This window comes from Alosa alosa, chromosome 17 (genome assembly GCF_017589495.1).
Source record: "Alosa alosa isolate M-15738 ecotype Scorff River chromosome 17, AALO_Geno_1.1, whole genome shotgun sequence".
Taxonomy (NCBI): Eukaryota; Metazoa; Chordata; class Actinopteri; order Clupeiformes; family Clupeidae; genus Alosa; species Alosa alosa.
The window spans coordinates 4009944-4033012 of NC_063205.1; the positions used below are offsets into that span (position 1 = coordinate 4009944).

General features: G+C 42.6%; 2 protein-coding genes across 7 annotated transcripts in view; one reads left to right on the forward strand and one right to left on the reverse strand.

Moving 5' to 3' along the window:
- prrt4b (proline rich transmembrane protein 4b) overlaps positions 1-6600 on the forward strand; it is a 17227-nt gene extending 10627 nt beyond the window's left edge. The window contains exon 4 of the mRNA XM_048267457.1: positions 3385-6600. Within this exon, the coding sequence (XP_048123414.1) occupies positions 3385-5414 (2030 nt within the window). The 3' untranslated portion in view covers positions 5415-6600. The remainder of the gene's footprint in view (positions 1-3384) is intronic.
- Positions 6599-23069, reverse strand: impdh1b (IMP (inosine 5'-monophosphate) dehydrogenase 1b). 6 transcript variants are annotated; one of them, XM_048267460.1, is made up of 17 exons: positions 22900-23064; positions 22131-22547; positions 17336-17434; positions 17139-17213; positions 13977-14025; positions 12311-12412; positions 12077-12151; positions 11329-11535; positions 11127-11214; positions 10726-10925; positions 10103-10193; positions 9905-10000; positions 9605-9748; positions 9349-9493; positions 9108-9251; positions 8925-9008; positions 6599-8305 (listed from the first exon to the last, which is right to left on the reverse strand). In XM_048267460.1, exons 2-17 carry the CDS (start codon positions 22349-22351, stop codon positions 8284-8286), a joined length of 1842 nt encoding a protein of 613 aa, XP_048123417.1. In that variant the 5' UTR covers positions 22352-22547; positions 22900-23064; the 3' UTR covers positions 6599-8283. The 6 variants fall into 6 exon arrangements, with proteins under 6 accessions (XP_048123417.1, XP_048123418.1, XP_048123420.1 ...); XM_048267461.1 differs by lacking the exon at positions 17139-17213 and having other exon boundaries at positions 22900-23063; XM_048267463.1 differs by lacking the exons at positions 22131-22547; positions 22900-23064 and adding an exon at positions 18608-18752.

Sequence of the window (23069 nt, forward strand, 5' to 3'; positions counted from 1 at the left end):
GATATGCAGATGATGAAGATGTAGAAGTAGTTTGTGGACTCACACATAACCCATATCTCTATGGCAGATCCATAACAGTAGTTTATGGACTAAGTCATAACCCATATCTCTGTGGCATCCATAACAGTAGTTTGTGGACTCAAACATAACCCATATCTCTGTGGCACATCCGTAACCTAAATTCCATTAATAGACCATGGGGGAAAAAGATCATAGAACAAAATAGTCGCTGAATGTAGTTTAGAAGGGAGCCTTTCTCAAGCAATGGATTTATCCCCCCCATGTATCAATATCTCTCAGCTAAGAAAGCACCATGGTAGGGATGTGAATCTGTTTCAGACAGAATGAGTTTAACAAGCCAGTGTTCTGTTTTGATGGCAATACTCACAAAGCCCCCACTCCTCCACACATGCTGGTTAGCGTAGTTTGGGCTACCTCAGTATGTATGAGATCACTTCATGCTGAAGTCTGAGTAAATTGCCTTTTCAGCCAGCTTAAATTAAAAGTGAAGTCAAACAGATGAGAGCTAAACGAGCCCTTGGATTTAATGATGGCAGAACATCCCAATCCTAATTATATAGAACGCTGTGCCAGGATCAGATGTGTTGCATCAAACCAGTTACCACAGCACTACAAGAAATCAGGACGGTTTTTCAAATGAACTGAATCCTATCCACTAACGTCAGAGCCTTAGGTTGAAAATATCCAGGTCTTTGACTAATATTTATAAGCATAATTATTTATATTGTTCTATTCAAATGAATTATGCTACTGTTACAAACATCAGTATGCCTGGTGGAATATCAGCCAACGGCTACTGATGATGACCTAGTCACACATATGCTGTTGTACATGGTGAGTGGTTTAAATTGGGCAGAATCCAAAAGGGTCATCACTCCGACCTCCCTGACAGAATCCAGGCCATACTAATCACTGACTGACAGGCAGGAGAAGGCAGATGGAAAGTCGGACAAGAGCCCAGAGATTGGTCACATTTTCATGCCTCAGGGAGAATGGCATCGTCCCACTAAAGTAAGCAAGCCACTGGACATACAAAGCACATCCACACAGCCTCTTCCTGTTTCCAGTTAGCTCACCAGTGCAGCTCTTGGAATACTTTCAGTAGGTTTTTTTTCCTTTTCCTTTATCAGTTGTTGTTATTTCAGGCCTGGGTGTGGATCAGACAGTATTGTGCATGTGCAGATCTGATACATTGTTGCCAGGCAAATCTTTGAAGTATATTCAAAGCCCCTTTTTTTGTATTATAGTATAACACCTGCTTAGAAAATACTTTGCAGGTATACTGCCATTATGAATGTCAGATGTGTGTTCTCAGTAGAAACTGTTTCTCGTTCGTCCTCATCTGAGCCACACAAAAGCTAATGACGCACAAGGGAATCAGCCTTAACCACATCTCATTTGTGATCATTAAGAATTCAGCGGCGCTAATTAAAAAAACACTGCATCAGTAAAAACAAAGCCACCCTGCTGCATTTACTCACAACGACACAGGAACTATGAGCTCGTTTTCCATGCTTGTGCAATAGACATCATCAAAGGGATACATTCTCTTCAACAATAATCTTGCATTGGCTTACTGAAATCCCTATGTTTGATGCTTTGAAGTTGATGATGATGTTGCTTGCACATGAGTGATGGCCTCGAGTTGATGCCTGCTGACAGTTGTCTCTCTGCAGGATGTGGCTGAGTTATGTGTTTAACAACCTATTAAAGGGCACACAGCAGCCTAGCCCGACTCCCTGGGATCTGAGGAGCACTCGTCAGGGTGCAGTTTGGTGTTGTGGTTTCCTGATTAGAGAGAGGGACGTCTCTTTGGCTGGCTAATGAACAGTAAGACACACCCTCTTCAGGAAACCTCATCACATTAATCACACAGAGTGGGGGAGGAACAACAATAACAGACAGAGACATTCATTTATTTTCCAAAGGGTATGCTGCGTGCATACACACATACATGCATATGGTCGCCTCTAAAGTAACATGCAACAATTTAATGTTGTGGCTGACCAACGCCCAGATGGAGTATTTTTGGTCAGACTGGCCTCAGGAAGGATAAAAAAGAACAAAAGCTGCCTATAGGAATCGGGAGCTCAAAAGAGGCCCTTCAAGAACATAAACAATGCCTTGCATGCAAAGAAGGGTGTGGAAGGAAGTTGTCTGCTAATAGTCAAAGACAGGGGTGCTGCTAGAAAATGTGGGCCCTATGACAATGTGCCCCCCGATGATATATAGTATTATTGAGGGGCTCTCTGAGAGCCCCCAGGCAGTGCTGGGCCCTTAGAATAGTCCTAACCCCCCCCCCAACTCTCCCCTCTGTGGCACACAAATAAGACAAGCATAATGAATTTACCATTTGTTCATTTTCAAAAGTGGGAGAAAGATTTGGGAATATATAGCACCATTGCATGAAGTATGTTAACTGTGAAGTATGCAGTGGCCTCAGTCCTTAGTCTTTGCCTCAGGTGGAAGAGAAGAGGCGGAAGAGAACTCTTTTAAGAATGCTTGATGGTTTAACAGGTGGAATGAGAGCGAGAAATCTAAGCACAATCTGGTTAATAAGGGTCATCTACTCAGTGACATTGAGCCCTTCCTTCATCCTGCATCTCTCCTGTAAACCATGGACACGGTGGCATGTGAGCATGTGAGGACAACTAAGATTTGAAATAGGGCATTTGTGTGTCCCTTACAGTGATAAACTTTATTTGTGGTGTTTCCGTGATACTAGAAACCAGAAACATAGAAACTACAGATCATCCACATGCAGAAGATGATTTACACAAAAGAGCATGTGTGTGTGTGTGTGTGTGTGAGGTTGTGTGATATTTGTGGACTGGCCAGCAGGCACCCATTCACAGAGCAACCTTAAACACACACAGCTCAGGCCATTTTAACATAGGTCTCAGAAGATTGATGTAACACCCTTAAGTTTCAGAGCCAAGCCACAGGGAGTAAAGATGGCCACTTCCTCCCACGCTGCTCAGTGACATGCAAGACACCATCGTAATTCTGGATGGAAACAGCAGATGTTGGCAGAATGTTGTCAGGAATAAGTGCAGCGTGATCCCTGGCAGCTCCCCCTCTGTTCTCTCCACTTCTGTCCCCTGCTCAGCACGAGCCTGCCACTTGCAGAGCCTCACTTTTATTGCGGATTAACGCAGAAATGAGCATACTTTCAGAGACCTGGCATGGTACCAGATTTTCTCCCCAAGCAGACATTATCATGAGTGACACAGCTTTGAAAGCACCCTGTGGTCGACATGTTATTGTTTCTACACACAGCAACATGTAACAGCCAGCTTTGTATGATAAAGACAAGACCCTTTGGGTGTGTAATGACTAAGCCAGACATCTCTTGTTTTTCAGAAGTCACACCCTCATCAACGGAGGACTGGGGAACTGGTCCAGCTCCCACGGACATGTCTCTACTCCCAGACTGCAATATGGAGCGGTCAGGAATCTGCAATACCACTGACAACTGGCCCCCCATATTTCCGAGTCACAAGGACCCTGCAAACACCACCACATTCGTCTACAACCAATCAAGTAACTCTCTCCTTGTGCCAGCCTCACCAATGTTTGTAGCTCTCCACTCTGACTGGAACAGTGCCATGGCAACTTGGGGACTGGCTTGGGAGGCACATATTTATGGTCTGGGCGGGGTGTTCTCTCTGGTCACCCTCGCCTCAGCCCTAAACCTGCTTTGTCTGCCGCTGCGTTGCCCCTCAGGATGTGGCTACTTTGCTCTGGTCAGCATCTTCCTGTTGGCGGCTGGCAGCACCAGGGCCTTTGCCCTGCTGTACGACGCCTACGGGCACCAGGGGAGACTAGGCTCCGCTGAGGCGTCTCTGTGGCTGTACGAAGCTCCCTTCCCTTGCCTGACTGCGGCGTTCGGCCTGGTCTTCTTACTGCTCTCCATGCGCTCCAGGATGCAGCTCTCCTACTCAGCCTTCCAGAGGCCGTGCTTTCTAGCCTGCCTGGTGCTGCTCCACTTCACTGCCGCGTTTGGCCCCATGACCCTGCTCGGCACAGAGCAGCAGGGGGCGCCGCTCTGCCTCTTCCTCTCCCTGGTCTCCAGAGGGGCTTTCGTAGTCCTGGCCTCGTTTCTGTCGGCCGCTTACTTTGTGTTCTACTGTTACGTGCGCGCCGACTCCAAACACATATACCACCTCAACAACACCTCCCCGACTCCAGCGGAGCGCTACAACCGCTGTCCCTTTGCAGAGAGCCGTGAATGGGAGCGAGCTGCCGCAGCCGTCCTGCTCTCTGCCGTTCTGTCACTAGCCTGTGCCGGCCTGCAGCTTTATGCCATGCTTCACGCATTGGGCTTTGCTGGTGGTCCAGAGGTGTTCAAGCCCTGGCCCTGGTGGTCTTTCCAGCTCAGCTGTCGGATTTGTGAGGCTGGAGTATGCCTCGCCCTGGCCCTGGTGGTAGCACAGCCTGTTTACTGCTCCGACCACCTGCCACAGCCTGGAAACTGCTGGACAGAATTACTGGCTGCCAAATCTCCCATCCTTCCAGGGACCTACCACTGGGCCTTGAACCAGCAAGAAAAGCTAGCCATCTGTGATACCATTGGCCATGGGGAGACAGAGTGTCTTCCCCTGTATTCCCTGGTTGATGAGCGACTGGGAAACAGTCTAAATGGGCTGGACCTATTATATCATAGCAACCGTGCCCTGGCCTATCGAGATTTTGACCTTGACCAACCTGATGCCATTCCTGACACAAGGGAGTCATCCTGTGCCAGTGACTCCACAACGGACCTGCGACCTCCATCCCCCATCAACTTGCGTCGCAGCATCGACGAGGCTCTCTTCAGTGAGGACCTCTTTCCCATGAGCCTCTTCAGTCCTCTCAGGCCCTTCAGCTTCTGTGACCAGTCCCTGGACCCGCGCGGCACCCTGATAGCCCAGTCCAGCTGCACCCTGCCACTCAGGGAGAGTCTCCCCTCAGACCCAGGTCTTTTCCGGACAGCGTCCTGCGTGGAGATCCTCCCTCAGGCTTCTCTCCCCAGCCGTGAGCCAAAGGAGGCCTCGGGGGTGAGCCTGCAGCCCCCCCCTTCCCTTTCTCCCGCCACGTCGTCCTGCTGTTCGTCCCCCGAGGGCTGGCGAGGAAGTTCCAGCACGTCTTCTCTGTGCAGGCCCTCCCTGGCCGACCCCTCCTTAGTCCTCTGCTCCAGTCCAGAGCCGAATCCCCGGCCATCCTCCCTCAGTGGCAGCTCAGGCCGCATGCTGCCCTCTGACCACCAGAGACAGTACCGTAATCTGGACTTGGTTTCGCAGGAGAGTTTGGACCAACGCTCGGAGCTGGACCAGTCAGTCCAGGAGGAATTCAAAAGTGTGTGCAGACAGATAGATGCGCTGAGCATCTGTAGTGAAACTATTGACTTGTAAAGTATATAGTTTCCAATATGTACACTGACATAAATAAGCACAGATTTATAAACCTTGTAAGTATAAATACGGTAATGTAGAAGTGAAATCAACAGGCTGATGATCTACTGTCTAAAGTGCTAAAGCAAGGATTGATATTGGAAATGGACAGTTTTGTGTTGCTGAATGAAGACTAGCCAAATCAAAGGTGCATTGTGTCTACTTTTCATAGTGCAGTCTAGCTTGTCTATTCAACATTAATGTAAACTAATATTCTGTTGTGAAACACTGATTTTGACAAGGATATTAAGCTTAGAGTGTATTTGCGATTGTCTTAGGTCGGTACAGAGCATCTCTTAGTATTGTCCATTCGTTCTAATGAGGAGATACTTCTGACCTTAAGATGATTTTTAAGTCAATGAGCCCAAAGCTAAAAAATCAAAGCCACAATCAATATCCGAGGCATTTTTGCAGGTTAATAAATAAAGCTGTACATTGTCCAGATAGGAGGACTCATGTAAGTGACTTATAGGTGCATGAAGTGCCAGAGTTCTGGAAGTCAGGGCTGATTTTGTAAAATTTGTAAAATATAAAACTGTGTGATGCAGAGATTTGTAAACTTTTTGGAAAGTTTCAGATAAGTGATATTGTTGATAATTGTAAGCCTGTTTGTATAAAACATTTTATATTCTACATAAAGAAAGAATACTGTGACTGAATAACTACTGAAATGTTAATCCATTTAAATAGAATTGAAAGGTATTATCAAATTTTATATAAATATACATATATAATGCATATTACAGGTAAAACCATTTAATTTCAGTTTTGTATGATTTCGTACTGCTTGATGAGACATCCGCTTTGCCCTATAGAAGAGATGCACAGTATTTTGTAACAGTATTGTATTGCCCCCCTCTGGTGGCATTAGGAACATGCTGTCAAAAAGAGGCTGCTAGATTGCATTGATTGTACTCAGACGGGTTATACCTTTGAATATAAGTAATGTGCTAAGCTATGTATCTGCCAAAATTTGTACTACCCCCCATATTCTTTAGCAAAACATTAACAAAGATGTGAATTTCTACATTTTTAGTGTGCATGTTATTTTATAAATCTGTTGGTGAAATGCTATATAGAAAGGATATCAGTGATGACAACTAATGGCTTAATTACAATAGAATAAAATGAAAAATATTCCAATCTATCCTTTGTGATAAACTTTATTTTTTCAATTTATTTGACAACAATGTTTGACAGCATAAGCAATTTGAATGTAAGCTAAATATTGTGTTGAATATTCACGTGTCAAGAGATTTTTGACCATGATGCAACCTTCAACTAGCAACAAACATCTGTTATTTGCATCATCTTCACACATCATGTACATGAACATATAGTACAACAATGATCAACCACTGCGTGTCTGAGGATGAGGTAATATTCGCAGCAAAACCTGCATTTTCTCCAATGCAGTGGGCACTACACCCAAGATGCAAGATGCACAGAAAGTGAAGACTATGAAGCACACTTCAAAAGACCCAATGTTATGCATCAAAAATGTTTAACCATCAACCTGTGACAAGTACTGAGCAAACAATGGCTGTATCTAAGCTTGTTTAGATAGAAGACTTCTGACCTCAGCATTCTGCATCTGATTCTCTATTTCAAGGCATATTAATGGCAACACATAGGCCAATGCAAGAGTAACAACGTAAGACAAATACATACTAGAAGTTAATAATGAACAAAATACTGTTATGTGACTGGTAACTCCTGATGCTTCCTGACGGGCTTGGATGTCAAGTTAGAGCATGATAAATACATACACACATCAGCTGTAGGTTTAGAGTAAAAAGTGTAGTACAAATACAGCCATGATATAGCTATATATAAAAAAAATAATCAATTAAGAGAGCATGCATATCAAAACCCTCATGCAGCCACAGTCTCTCCTTCATCAGTCGGGAATAACGTTCAGAAAATTCCAGTCAGGAGATTCTCGATTGTCAGACACCTTAGGGTGAGAACTATCCCAGAAAAAAACAAAGCTAGATTTAGCTTCTGGTCCCAAACCTTAAAATAAGCAGACACAGTACACCGAACAAATCTTCATTAAGAAAGAATGACTATTCATTTGGCTTAAAGGTTCTTTGATGGGTATGGCATACCAATACAAAACGTAAGCTTATACATCGACAATACCCTTGACCTGGGCCATCACAGAATTGGTGATGCGAAACATGGTGAGGAAGACACCATGAGTTAGATATACACATCAAGATGTTGGAACATACACATTTTGAAATTTCAAAAAGAAAAATTTGATGGGTACAAAACTGCTCCATGTGTTATAACTGATGGCTACAAAACATTAAATTTGCCATTATACATGAGAGGTACTGTGACGCTCTTTGGGCATTGAGTGGACATCTGGATGTTTGTTGGCAATGGAGAATTGGAACTGCTGATAATGGTGCAGCGTCTCATTGTGGCTTCAGAGACTAGAAACCACTTCACAAGAACCAGAAAGGCCATATTCACTGTGATTATCACCACCATAACAAACACAAGTGCACACACACACACACACACACACTCTTGCGCACGCACACTCACACACGCACAGAAACAAGATCTCACTAGTTCAATGTTAACTGGGACTGTTTTGTGTAAACCCTGGTGCCCCATCTAGTGCAAAACCCATATGTTCAGAAGGGGGTCCCTCGGTCCTACCATCCCATTAGTGAGGGACAATGAGAGGAACAGGGAGGTCTGTGGAGTGGACTCTATGGGTCAGATGAGGTTTGGTCAGATACATCGTTTGCGTTTGGTCGCTGCTGCAGTAGGGACATCAGGCGCCTCCCTCACACGTCTCCTCACTGCAGTCTCAGTACAGTCGCTTCTCGTAACTGTGAACACAACGGTTACATTTCAAAACCCACAATACTGGATACAGATCAAAACAAATCCATATGCCACTCGCTCAGTCTACAGCAACTGGTCACCATATTAGCATACAGCTGATCCGTTCAGACCTGAAGGTCAAATCGTGAAGGACAACCTAGTCAAATCATGCAAAGAGGCCTGGTGGGTCAACATCTTGAAGGGAGAGTTCCGAAAGGAGAGACCAGGCTTATTCTCGTCAGGGCATGTTAATGTGGCGACTGAATTCCTCCCAACCTACTGGGGCATATCACTACAGCAACCATGTTTAGGACTCTTGACTACAAGCTTAGCATGTACTTACATGGTACAAAAGAGTACCTACAGACCAGGCAGAGAGACAAACAGAGGAGAGATTTCACTGTGGATGAAGACTACATACAAATGTGTTCTACTGAGCTGCTTTACTTTGGTCAGCTGAATAATAATACATCCATGTCAAAGCTAATGATGTTACTGGCTTCAGAAAGGGGTTAGAATAGTGCTAAAGTGGTCAGCAGAACCAAAGGCTAGGTCACTACTGCCCCCAGTTAGCCCTCAAACTCCTGATGCCCCTAGCGCTCCACAGACTCCCTGCTGACTTACGAGTGGAGACCGTGCACTCCTCCCTCCACCTGGGCAGACATCGTCCTCTTCTCAAACTTGAGCTCTCCGGAGTACATCATGGAGCTGCATGGGGAAGCCAGAAAGAAAACAAGGCAAGTTAGACTCAAGCCTCTCTTCTTCCTTCTCAAATAGAAACCATGGAAAACCCAAACAGATACCCACCGTAGTACAGACAGGCTTTTGGCTCCAATATCCTGGCAGCCGTGCTGAATGCCAGCAATAAGATAAGGAATAAATTTGTGGATGGAGCCTTTATCCTGCACACAGCCCGATACGCCCTGGGCCACCTTAACGTTGTCACCCTCACTGCCACACAGCAAAGATCACAATCAACCATAAATGACATTTGGAAGCACTCATCATGCCCAATACATAGAGTTATGATTCTTCAATGTGTTCAGACCTGAAATAGCGCTTCTGACTGCTGGTGCTCTTCTCCATGGCGTCCAAAGAGCCCATCCCTCTGTACTTCTTCAGTCTCACACCGTCTGAGAAAAAGTACTCACCTGGGGCTTCAGTAGTGGCAGCCAGCAAAGAGCCCATCATCACTGTTGGTGGCAGAGGTCAAGAGGTCAACTGATGAGTGCAATGCAATGGTGTAAATGTAACAATTAGGTTACAACGAAATTAAAGATATACATCATTCAAAGAACAAAGACCTGTTGATGCTCCAAGAGAAAGAGCCTTCACTATATGGCCCACAGTCTGAATGCCACCGTCTGCAATGATGGGGACACCAAAACGTCTGGCGTACTCAGCCACTTTGTACACCGAGGTGCCTTGTGGCCGCCCACAGGCCATTACTGGGAAAAGAAAGGTCAGTCGGTCAGTGGGCATATGTATGGATGGAATAACATGCATAGCAATCAGCCACTCTTCATTTGAACTCCGTTCTCTCCACCCTCCATCTGGCCTCACATCAGCTCCTGTGCTAGTGAATACGGGGGCCCCTTACTGACCTTCCTGGGTGATGCAGATGGAACCACAACCCATTCCGACTCGCAAGGCATCCACACCAGCATCAATCAGGTTTTTTGCCTGGGCAGCAGTCACCACTTCACAAGAGACAGGAGGAGAAATGACTTCATATAGACGCACTCATAACACAGAGGCATTGGTAACACATCATAACCATTCTTAACAGGCAAAACACTCACCATTCCCCCCAACCACCTGCAGTTCTGGATGTTTCTGCTTAATGTAGTGAATCATGTTGATCTGATACACAGAGTTGCCCTGGGAAGAATCCTAAGAGAGGAGAGGTAGTCAGCAGTTGAACAGCGTTACATATCTACATATCTAGCAGCGTTTATCATTTGTCTAAGTGTCATTCAAAAGAAGTTTGCAGATTGAGGTCCAACCTACACTGATAAAAAAAATAAAAACATCAACACTGTAAATGAATAGAGCTGGCAATGCCATAAGAATTGGTACAAATGTTCAGAGCTGTTCTATTTATTTATGTCATAATATCAGTAAGAGACAACATATACATATGTATAACATACAAATAATTATTCCATAATGCTAATTTGTAGTTTGAGATTACTACAAGAGATTACTGGACAAATGAGTCAGCAGCTCAATGTGCGTTATCAGCTCAAAGTTAGTTATCAATGATTCATTTGGCATAGAATTCTGTGACTGGATCCCTCCCAGTGGCGATGACAAACTTAACATTCACAAATCTATTATTAGAGCACAAGCCTGGTAATAAAGGCTTCTAGTTGGTATTTTGACTGGCCTAAGGATGGCTTCCACAGATCATAATCCTCCTCACCAGCACTACTACGTCCACTCCAGCCTGGGCCAGCAAGTCTAGGCGGTACTTGTCGTCTTCACGGGTTCCGATGGCAGCACCACACAGCAGCTGTTTGCGAGAGTCTTTGGAGGCCAGTGGGTAGTCCCTGTTCTTCTTCAGGTCAGTGCGAGCTATGATGGCTACCAACTCATCCTTGTCATTCACAATGGGAAGCTTGCCTAAATGGAAACACAGATGTCTGTTAGCAATCAAGCTCTTAAACCTATTTCAGTTTTGATCATTTCATATTAATTCACAGTAAACAAAAAAAACAAAACATACAGGATAAATGAATAAACCATAACATGGATATTCAATTATTTACAGACAAATGATTTGGGATTTAGGTTTTTCATTAACCTGGACGGTTAAATAGTTACCTTTCTTGCTGCGCTGAAGTATGTCATTTGCTTCTTTCAAAGTGACACCAGCTGGAGCAACAACAAGTTCTTCTCTTTTAGTCATCACCTGGAGAAAAAAAACACACGTCATAAGAGCAAACACACACACACACACACACACACACACACACACACACACACAAATATCACAACCCCAAAGCAGACATGTAGGCAAACATACCTCAGACAAAGGCTTGCCATGGTCCTTCTCCAACAGGAAGTCAATGTCTCGTGATGTGACGATGCCCACCAATATGCCGCCCATCTTGCCTGTTTCTGTGACGGGGATGCCTGAGAAGCCATGGCGTACCTTCGCCTCAAACACATCACCCACTGTATGGTGTGGGCTCATCACCACTGGGTCTGTGATGAATCCTTGCTCAAACCTCTACAGAGACAGAGAGATAGAGACAGATAGACAGACAGAGAGATAGATAGACAGACAGACAGAGAGACAGACAGATAGATAGACACAGACAGACACAGATAGATAGATAGATAGATAGACACAGACAGACACAGACAGATAGATAGAGACAGACAGATAGATAGAGACAGACAGATAGACAGAGACAGACAGATAGATAGAGACAGACAGATAGACAGAGACAGACAGATAGATAGAGACAGACAGACAGACAGACAGACAGACAGACAGACAGACAGACAGACAGACAGACAGACAGACAGACAGAGAGATAGATAGACAGATAGACAGACAGAGTAGATAGATAGAGATTTTAGCATGGTTGAAATCTTATCCACAGACATAAAAGCACTCAAGCTTGTGCCTCATCAGTAAGACAAGCACACAAAAAAGTACACCAATATGTGAAGAAAAGATCTGCTAGAGTTTTAGAGCTTCAGCAGGAATTCATGAATGTAAAGGCATTGTAATCTGTTTATAATCTTTAAAAACACAATCTCACCTTCACTTTGCGAACTTCATTGGCCTGAAATTCTGGAGTGCAGTTGTGATGGATAAGACCAATGCCCCCCATCAGCTAGAAAACAATTCAGCCATTAGAGGAAGCCATTTCTAGCAGACACAGCAAACACGCACGCGCGCGCGCACACACACACACACACACACACACACACACACACACACGCACACACACACACACACACACACACACACACACACACGAAGAGGCCCTTACCGCCATGGCTATGGCCATTGAGGACTCCGTAACTGTGTCCATTGGCGATGAAACGAGTGGTGTCTTCAGTGTGATCTTTCTGGTTAAAGCAGATGTGAGATCCTACAGAGGAAAATTTTCATTTTAGCAGCAACTCTACCATGTCATAATTTCAGCAAATTCAGTTCTTAGATTTTGATGTGTGTCGATTTCTCCACAAGAGGGCAGACTATTACTGAATGTCTAAAAAGAATGGGAGTAGTATGCGTGGGTCGGGGTTTTTATGACCCATTGGAGATCTAATCTGCCCTGCCCAACCAGACAAAATATGCGTTAAACATCGACCTGAACCCAATCCGACCCACCAATTGCCAATTTTAATGAGGAGTAAAGTGGTTGCATCCATATCATGGAGTAGTGTTCACTTACATCAGGCGTTTTATTAAATAGACGCGTCTTTGAGGCCATCATCTGGATCATTAGAATCAAATTTAATTGATTGTGTGGATAAGCTTTGTCCCCTCCTATGGAGTATTTTCATGTCCAATGTGCATGTGCATTTGAGACAGAGAGAGGAGGTGGAAATCTTGTCCATGTGTATTTGAGACAGAGAGAGGAGGTGGAAATCTTACTTCGCGCATGGCTATTTTCATGGATATAGCTCACTTTGCTATCCAACGATTTTGACCCGATCCGCGCACAACCCGCAATATTATCTACACATCCTACCCGCCTGACCCGCGGGTCAATACTGGTCGGCCGTCACCAGTGAGTTTAATTCTGTAAAAACATGCATAATTTAAAATATTTGGACTATATTACTCCATTTATTCATTCAAAACAATCTGAGCACCTCCCTCAGTACCTGTTCACATGATGAGCACAAATAATAATTAATAAGCACAAAAGTGAAAGGAAGATAAAGGAGGAATCTGTCGCTCACACACACACACACTTTTGGACTTTACATATTGAATACAAGTGCTTTTTAGCAAATAATCTAATTATGCCATTTCATTTGCTACAAACTTGAGCACGAGGTATGACTGCACAGGACCATATCTGCACGTGGAAAAGCTTCATCATGAGAGAATTTCTGCTCTGCGTGCCTAAATGTGCTCCTGTGAGTAGGGGCTTGTGATGAGCACTTGCTCACTTACATGTGCTTGAGGTTTGTATCACCATACTTGATCTGATGTCATTTGAACAGAATCACATTTGGATGATTTTAAACTTTAACAAATGCTGGACACAGCAAACACATGGAGACCAGGTTTAGGCATCAGGCTAGAATGGTGTCATCACCCCCTCCAAGTGAAATTATAATGAGCCGAATTTAAAAAAAAAACAAAAAGACACAAAAAGAAACAACCAAATCAATGTACTAATGAGGCAACATGGGACCAAAGACAAAAATAAAGATCCACAGTGAGAGCAAAAGAGAGATTTGGAAGGCGAGACTGCAGGCAGCCATTTTGCTTTGAATGTGGTAATGCTATGGCTCCCCAGATGGCAGCTAGTTGTTTGTGAACATTTGCCTAATTCAGCTCTATTGATCATAAGCAAACCAGAGTCCCCAAACCTCATGACATGAATAGTTCCAAGGTCAAAGTAATATGTGGTGTGTATGCGCTTTTCCAATATCATTAAAGGACTCAAGTTTATAAAGCACAAGCAGGATGCTTACCACGTCATCAGCACTGAAGTCTATAAATCCAGGCAGAATCAGAAAGTCGCTGAAATAGAGGAGGAGTACAGATAAGAGAACAACCAGACACATAAGTGGATCTAAGCGCCCCGTCATGAAACAGCATCGTCCACAAGCTGAAGTAGGTCACTCAAACATGTAAAACACTATACTTACACTATAATTAGTAATCACATGATTTCATATAACTACTCCTATAGTTAAACTAGTCACTATAGCCTACAGTGTGACAGTGTAACTGAGTATTGGATAACTAGGCCTTCTGTTCTAAAATTGACATTTAGACATTTATACATATTCAAACTGCTGTGTCTGAAACAACTCATGGGGAATGGGTGAATTTAGTTGCAGTCAGACTGGATATATAACAAAACAACTCATGGGGAATGGGTGAATGTAGTTGCAGTCAGACTGGATATATAAACAATGCAGGCTGGAGTGTGACCACAGTGGTTAGCCTGCTCCTCAATCAGATGGGAGGCTCACTGTGTGGTTTAGCAAATGGGTGTGAACGTAGACTGGAGGAATAGGCCCTAGTTTATTTAACAGTGACCCTGAGAGAGAGGCAGATGGAGGGAATAGGGAAATAAGGCAGGGAGAAGTGCCAGCATGGAAAGTCAGCTGTACAGGGAACCACAAAGAAAGAAAACAGACAGCATGTGACAAAGGATAGAATGGTGGCTCATGCAAGAGAAAGAAAGAGAAAAGGAGGGAGTTTTAGAAGACAGACAGACAGAGAGGAAAGAGGGGGGGCTCCCTGACCACATTGAGAGCACAGTATGCTTTCCTCCTCCACAGAAAGTGGGCAGACAGGGCCTAAAATAAGACTGCTTTGCCAGCTGAACGCACAGGGGTGTGTCTGTACTTACATGAGCAGGCCACCAGTTTCATTATAAATAAATCAGGAAATGTTTTTGTAAGTGTGATGAAATGCTGTCAAAATGCCATAGGTTTTAAGACTTTGGACAAGTAGAAATAAAGTGTATATTGTAGTGGAGTCTAGATGTAAATCCAACTGGTATGCCTCAAACATTGCCTGCTGTACAGTCTATATAACCAACTTATTGTTTATTTACTTGTCAGCATACCAAAAATGCCACAAGTTCTAATCTTATAGGAGGACAATTGAGTAGTGAATTGTGCAATCACTATTGGCCCAATAATTGAAATCCATTTGCACACAAAAACAGAAATGTTAGTCAAATTACTATTCAAGTAACCTTGCCCAAAGATGATTGACTTGTCAGGATACCGGACCTATGACTTATTGGAGGCATACTGACTGTAGTGAACTGTGCACCACTATTTGCAGAAGAATGGAAATCCAAAGAATGGAAATTGCACAAGTATGGGAAACCAAAAAGATTCATTTGTTAGTCAAATTACCATTTTTTTTTTTTAAGTAGCCTTGCCCAAAGATTCTTCATTATGAAGAATCTTTCATGGATCAACCCTATAATGACATTTGAACTGAGTGTTTCCTTCTTCTGTATATTTAGTGACATTCGGAATTTACATACATCTACCTGGCAAATTCATTAAGACATTTAGAATCTACTTTCTCAGGTCAATTTATAACCTAATTTACATGAGGAAATACATCTAATATGAACCAGTTATGTGCCAATGAGACTGATGTCTAAAGGGACCAGTATTTTGCCTACTTTTCTTGAAATAGCCTAATACTACCAGCTGGTGGGCTATTTTGTGCATGGGCAGTGCCACCTGGCTGCTACCAAATCCGCTTGTACACACAGAGTCCTGATGTAGTAATTGTATCCGGAAACCAGATTACAGGACAATTCTTCAACTGGACAATCTGAACTACTGTTAGACTTCCAATTCTCCTGGGCCAGGTATTTCTTTCATGCTGATGTGAAAAGATCAGTGAGACAGATCTGCTGCATTCCCTCTGCAATAACACAGTAGTGTGAACTTGAACCAGGATAGGAAATACTCTCTCTCTACATGCTAGTGTGAACACATATGGTTATGCAAGAAAGGCTGTGCAGTATGTGGGAGTAGTGTCATGCACTTGTGTCAAAAATTATTATGATCCCATCACATACACCATTCCACAGAACCTGGGCCTACCTCCTACCTCCCACCCCCACACTCAGCCCAAGGGCCTCACATGACAGAGCCTCAGGACAGTCATGTGCCAAGCATTCTGTCCCGGTGTGGAATTCATTACAGCCCGGCCTGACATCCACTACACAGTGGCACATGCTCAATTAACCCTGTGCACTATAAATGACATCCTACCCTCAGTCAATGATCTTCCAACAGAGATCTGAAGATTCATTTGCAACCACCCCCACACATCTCCCACCCACCCTTTCCAAATGCATACCATGATCATTTTAAACTTTTTAAATCCTACAATATACATTATATGAATGCTTACCAACATGCATTTGATGCATCTTTACGATGGATTTGCAGCTACAGCACTGTACACTTAAGTTATTGACCAAAGGAAAACAATATGTAGGTGGTTAGTCAGTAAAACTATATTTGTTAGTTTGACAGGAATAGGAGTTGGACACAAATGGTCAGCAACTGAAGAAAACAATCAGAATGACACCAAGTCAAAGCATTCACTGTCAAAGTCCTCATAGAGCATTCACCTGTAGAGTTCAATGTGCAAAACATTTTGACCACTAAACTATTGTGTTGTTAGACAACTTAGAATATTAGAATGCAGAAAATTATTAGAGATCATATGATGAATTCCTTTGTGTTAATTCATTTAATATATGATCAGGTTTCCAATCACCATCATCTCAAAGAATCAGGTATCAAGACATGCACTGTGATTCTTCATGACAGCCAGAATGTAATCATATCACTATTGGAAGCAAAAGTCATTCACAGACAAACATGATAGCAAGCAGTGATCAGAATTTCAACCTAGGTGACTACGCTCTGCCCCTTTTATTTGCAACTAATGTATTGCTGAATGTTCTGACAGGGCACCCAGGCTTCTGCCTTCTCTGAGTAGTATTTATTATATTTTGAGTGGACTGGACTGGTTTGAATGGAGAAAGAATTATTTGCTTCCCCTATGAACATTCAAGCGGCAGGTAACAGTGTAGTGTCGTAAACAGATGGAAATAAAGTCGACCATTGGCTACTCACTTGTAAGTAATACCGTCCCCACTAGAGCATAGCTCTTCCGCCTTGAGTCCGTCTGCGACAGACTGCTGATCTGATCTGCCAATTTAAAACGCAACGTGTTGCCCATTACATTGCTCTGACCCTCTCCCAGTCTTAGCGGTTCACTTAGATTAAAGGTTTCTCTTCAGAAAGGTGTCAATGACATCTGTACCACTTACTTGTAGGTGAGTCCATCACCAACAGAAAAGAGCTGCTGTGCTGACAGTCCATCCTCAGGGACATAACCTGTGCCTCCACTGATCAAGTAATCAGCCATACTGTTGAGGGAAGGGAGAAAGGGAGAGAGTGAGGCTATGATTGTTTTGAACAGAGACAGGGATGCATAACTAGCATCAGTTGCTGTGACGTGAAGGCACATGGCTTGGATATCATTAAGATAATGCCTACTTTACAATAAACAAATACATTGACAGCACTTCAGAGCCCATGGCTCAATAACTTCCAACAAAAATGCTATAATGTAGCCTATTTTGAGCCAAAACAACATGATTAGGCTACTCCCCTATCAGGTTGATGATCCTGACATTATTTCATACTAGCCAAATGAGGTGGCTTGTCATCTACCTTTCCGTTGTATTTGAAGAGTAGCACTTTATTAATAGGTGTACCCCGAATGTGATTCCAGTGTCAAACAGGGCAAAAATGCATGTCTACTACCTGGTACTCCCGTTTTGACGCAATTCATTCATATCTGAAATGTGGTCGACTGGCCTGCTGACCCACATAGCGCACATCCATCCTAAATCACTTGCATCAGGGTGGAGTGCAACCTTTGCACACGCACACACACACACAAATCTGCATCGTCACAACATTTCCAAAATGCTATATTTAGAGGCGTGATGGCACATTTTTATCTGCGCAGACTGCTCACTTCACAATGCATGTCTATGAAGTAGGCTAACGTTACGGGGTGCAATCCCCTATTTTCATAAAGATGCATGTTCTTCACAGGCCCAATATAAACACACGTGTTAGACAGTTTCTATTTGCTATGACAGTAGCAAACAACTTGCTTGCTGTATAAGGATGCGATGTGATTGTAATCAATACAGCAAACTAACAGAACCGTAGGAAAACGTCACCATGCATCCTGAGCATGAGTAGGCTAGACAACGTGTCGTCGTAGCCTGCCTTTAGTAATGTTAGCTGCCCTTAGCGAGTAGCAGTCAAACAAATCTGTATGCTAACCTTGAGAAAATTCCATATGATGTAGCCACAGTGCTATGCATTAAGCGAAATATTTTAAATCCGTAGTCCTGAAACCATTGAAGTTACACAAGCTATTCCTCAGCATTTCAAATCAGGCTTTCTGACATAATGAATAACACAGCCTACCCGCAAACGTTTACTCTAGCGTTAGTTGGTTCACTTAATCTCTACAAAGTACACTAATGAAGGTAGGCCTACAAGTAAAAGTACATTATTACCTTTCGTCTTGCTGCTGTTAACGAAGTTTGACGGTCCCACAAAAGTTGGGTTCTTTCTCTGGCTACAGTGTTTCAGCGTTAAAAAGACAGTTTATGTCGCCGCGTCACATCCTCCCCTCAAATGTAGCATCATCCACGTGGTGACGGCTGGGTTAACCCTTTCATACTACAATGTAGCCTAGTTGGCAACATGTGAATCTTGGGCTTTGTAACCAGTTTATAGTTTATTCTGTCCGGACCCGAGCCGTATCTGTTTATTTGATATTTGAATGTTATTTTTTAATGTCTTTCTATGCTGCTGAGTTGTAATGCAAGACAAATTCCTGTGTTTAAACGGACATTAAAGTAGGCCTACTTATACTGTTTTATCTTATTTTTTAATTAGGCTATAGGCTATTAAATCAAATACTGAAATGTTACAATGCGTTAGGCCTAATCTATAATCTATCATTATTGTCGTTATTTTTTAGACATAGGCTGATTGTTAGGCCTATTTATTCTTATTTATGTTTGTAACTTGGGGCCTGACTGATGTGGTATCTATATGAATGGCTGTAGAGAGCAGTTAACCTTCCCCTCACTTTCAACAGACTTTCAGTGCACAAAAATGTCAGCCTTGGTTCCTACTAGGCCTGTTTAAGATACAATGACGGAACATTTAGCCAGCAGCACATTAGAAAGGCCTGGGATACTTGGTCTTCAGTGGGATTTGAAAACAACTGTAGTCTATGCTTAATGTAAAATATGTGTTAGCTTGCAAAATGAAAAAGCTTATCCCTGTACTAGGCTGATTTTTGTGATTGCTATCAAATGAGAATCCACTATGTCAGTGCTGGATTTGAGCTGGCTAACTGAGAGCACCACTGTTGTATTTAGAAGTCAGCTGAGACCAGTTACAACTAAACAATTTGCAGATGACAAAACTGGTTCAGCATTTGAAGATTAATCTCAACTGACTCGAAGCCAGGCAGAACATATAAACTGATCAAAATTTTACAATGACTCATGTCACAATTCATTTCATATTTTTACCCATTAAAAAATTAAATAAATATAAGCTAAGGCATTGCAATGGTTTGAAGGATCCTCAATTTGCAATGATAAGAGTCTTACAGAATTTTTGGAATTTGTGTTGTCAATGTGTTGAGTTAGGCTGCAGAAATGTCACCTAATGCATCTCCTAAAATTCGGATTGGGCCAATCTAACTTCCCAAACCATATGGTCAAGCTTATCCCACAACAGCTCAATAGGATTTCCATGTGACTATATGATCCAATCTTTTTCTTTTGCCTATTTTAATAATTTAATTGGACATTCTCAGATAGTTTTACATTGAAACTCTGGCTAGGAGGGCAATATTCTGTCACCTCACCTCTTTCATTTTTGAAGGTACTATTTACAAAGATTCTGAAAATAGAGACTGATACTTTAATTCTCGTAAGTGGGTCATGATTCACTTTCTGTCTTGGTTATAGCCAGCTTACTGTTCTGTGGATGCAGTGATGCGCCTTTGTGATATATTATCAGTTTCTTGAAATTCTATTGCCTCCAAACTACAACAGATTGATGTTTATGATGAAAGCTCTTTCTTTCTGCTCATAATAAACCCTACAAATGCTAATGCTTTTATTCAACTATGATTATCATCCTGCTCATGTAGTGTAATGTGCCAGTGTAGCACAGGAGTGATGGTTGCAATGAATGGGACCTGCATTGTGCGCACCTTTGTAGATATTCCTCAGAAAACAACCATTTCCAACTACAGTACACTATCAGTTACAGTCATTGAAAAAACTTTAAGACCAACGTTGGCAAAAAGTATTTGCCTTTTCCTTTTCCTTTCTCTGAATGCAGTGAACAACATTTACAATGTCTTGACAATATATTTAAGCAACACACACACACACACACACACACACACACACTTTGGTCAAGTGCATTTTTAAGGGGATACATTTTAAGTATCTAATGAAAGCATCCAGTTAGACAAATGAAGGCAGGAGAGTGTGCTCTATACCCAGACTAATAATAGTACGATGTGAGGACTTCCTAGTGCACAAATGTACACTAGGAAGTACAAGCGTGCAAGTTTACGTGCATGCATACACACACACACACACACACACACACACACGCAAAGACATATATTATTCTGTCCTCAGACACAACAGTACTAGTCAGTCATTGCAGCATATGTTGAGTCAGTGGAGGGTAAGACAATAGCAGATTACTGTAAGTAAACAGTAACTAATGACCCATTTTGCACTTCTAGTAATTCTAGAAGTTTTGGTTTGTATTTGAGGCAAGATATTTGTTTCAATCAAAAATCTATTTTTGGTATCATTTGCATGGCAAAGGTCACTGCTGGGTTGATGGGTTGAAGTTCAACTGACATCACATCACATTTAAAAACAGGCAGCAGCTGCATGCATTAGGATGCACCTGTATTTTCCGGATATAAGGAAAGTCTTCAAAAAGCATAGGAAGAATGACAGGAATGCCCAAGCATAACCAATGACCACCAACCATAGTGTTTTAACAGTCAAGCAGAAACATGGCCTGCAGATTACACACACACATCAGCTGTGACATACTTAATATTCTGTGTAGACCTCCTAATCTGTGACTACCTGCACCGTTAACAGAGAAGATAGTGAAACATCTGAGTGCCATAGAGTGCTATCAATGACATACACAGCAAGGATAAAAACTAAAAACAACAACATAGATTGGTTACAGTCTTCCTTACCTACATCATGTATAGAGAGCAGGCTCACATGCCTGCCTAGCACAGTCCATGTGAGTACCAGCAGAAACAAAGACTGTCAGTCAGATAAAAGTATCCACATTGCATACATTTGCACTATTACCTCAGTAGCACACAGATTAGACATACGTTAGTGTACACTGATGTCTCACTGATTAACTCGCAGATTTGTCTCTTTCAAGTTTCTTTTAATTGGACAATTCTGGGAAAGGAAGTGCCTTGTGCCTGCAATCTTAAAATAATATAATATCAAAAACAGGAAAGATATACCAACATGGCCTGCTCTAAGTGATTATATTTAAGTCAGTAATAAACCATGGTGAAACCTCAAGAGGTCCTGTGTGTTTCTCCATATGTGGGTCACCAGATATATGGGTCAGAGATTCCTCATGTACTGTATGAGTGTCTATTTAAAGCACCAATTTAGGCCCATTTGGATTTTACTGCAGCTTTGCATTCTCACTGTTTGGTGCGCACAGCTCAAGGATATCCAGTCTGCCAGTCCAAAAATACCAAGACATAAGGTCTCATCTGTTCCAGCAACATGAGAACATGTGACACACTTATTTGTGGTACCCAAAGGTTTTATGGGTTTAAAAGAAACTGACAATGACATATTTTGCATTCTTAGATTTGCCTACATCAGGTTAAACACCATCATCGGATTCATAAAATTCAGACAAGCATAGTTAACTTAACACCATGGCCTATAAGACCATAAGCCCCCTATTCCCACTTTACGCCCCTTCTCTTACCTTTCCGGTTCAAATCCAGCCTGGATGCGGGTAGCATTGTAGCGCTGAGCTGCTGTTTCATGCCCATGTCCGAATCCATAGGAGGGTCTGTGGAAGTGAAGGTCTCTATCCGAAAGCAGGTGAGGAGTTGGCAGTAGGTTACCCTCAGTCTTACTGTAGCCCAGTATTTGACCACTTTGCTCTGCATCCAGCTGGACAGGTCCATGACTGTAAGCCTCCATTTCTGCAATGGTGGTTATAACAGATTCCAGAAACAGAACAGAGTTGCTCCTGCTTTCACTCTTGCTCTCCCTGACAACCTTGAGCAGAGCAGACTGATGGTCCACCTGATCCAGTCAGCTCACATGCGCAAGTTTTATTCAAAGGAGCTCTGCAGCAGTCTCATATTTCACAGGGTAATATTTGCACCATGTGTCGCTGTGAAAATAAATAGATAGGACCCAATTAAAAAAATGGTCTTCATTTGTTAAGATAATAATAATAATAATAATAATAATAATAATACATTTTATTTATAGAGCGCTTTATCATGTACTCAAAGCACTGAACATTGTAGGGTAAAAAAAGGAGGCAGGCAGGATTAAAAGTAAAAGGTAAAAAAGTAGAATTAAATAGAAATTAGGAGGTTAGGAGGAAGATGAGGGTTAATTACTTCACAGTGTAATCTCTTTACTTTTTTTAAAAAAACTTTCCTATGAGAGAGCGATAGAGAGAGAGGGGATTAGAGACAGACCAAAACAAGAACATGCTGTGTCTAAGAAATACACACCTGCTCACCATGAGAAGAATATTCTCAGCCGAGTGTCCCTCTGTGTGTGAATGCCCCTGTTGCACTTAGCTGCTGTGCTGTTATGAGAAAGGAAACTGGGAAAATAAAGCCAGGGCATGAAAGAAAGTAAGCAAGCAACCAGAGAAAGATAAAGACAACCCTTCAGGGCC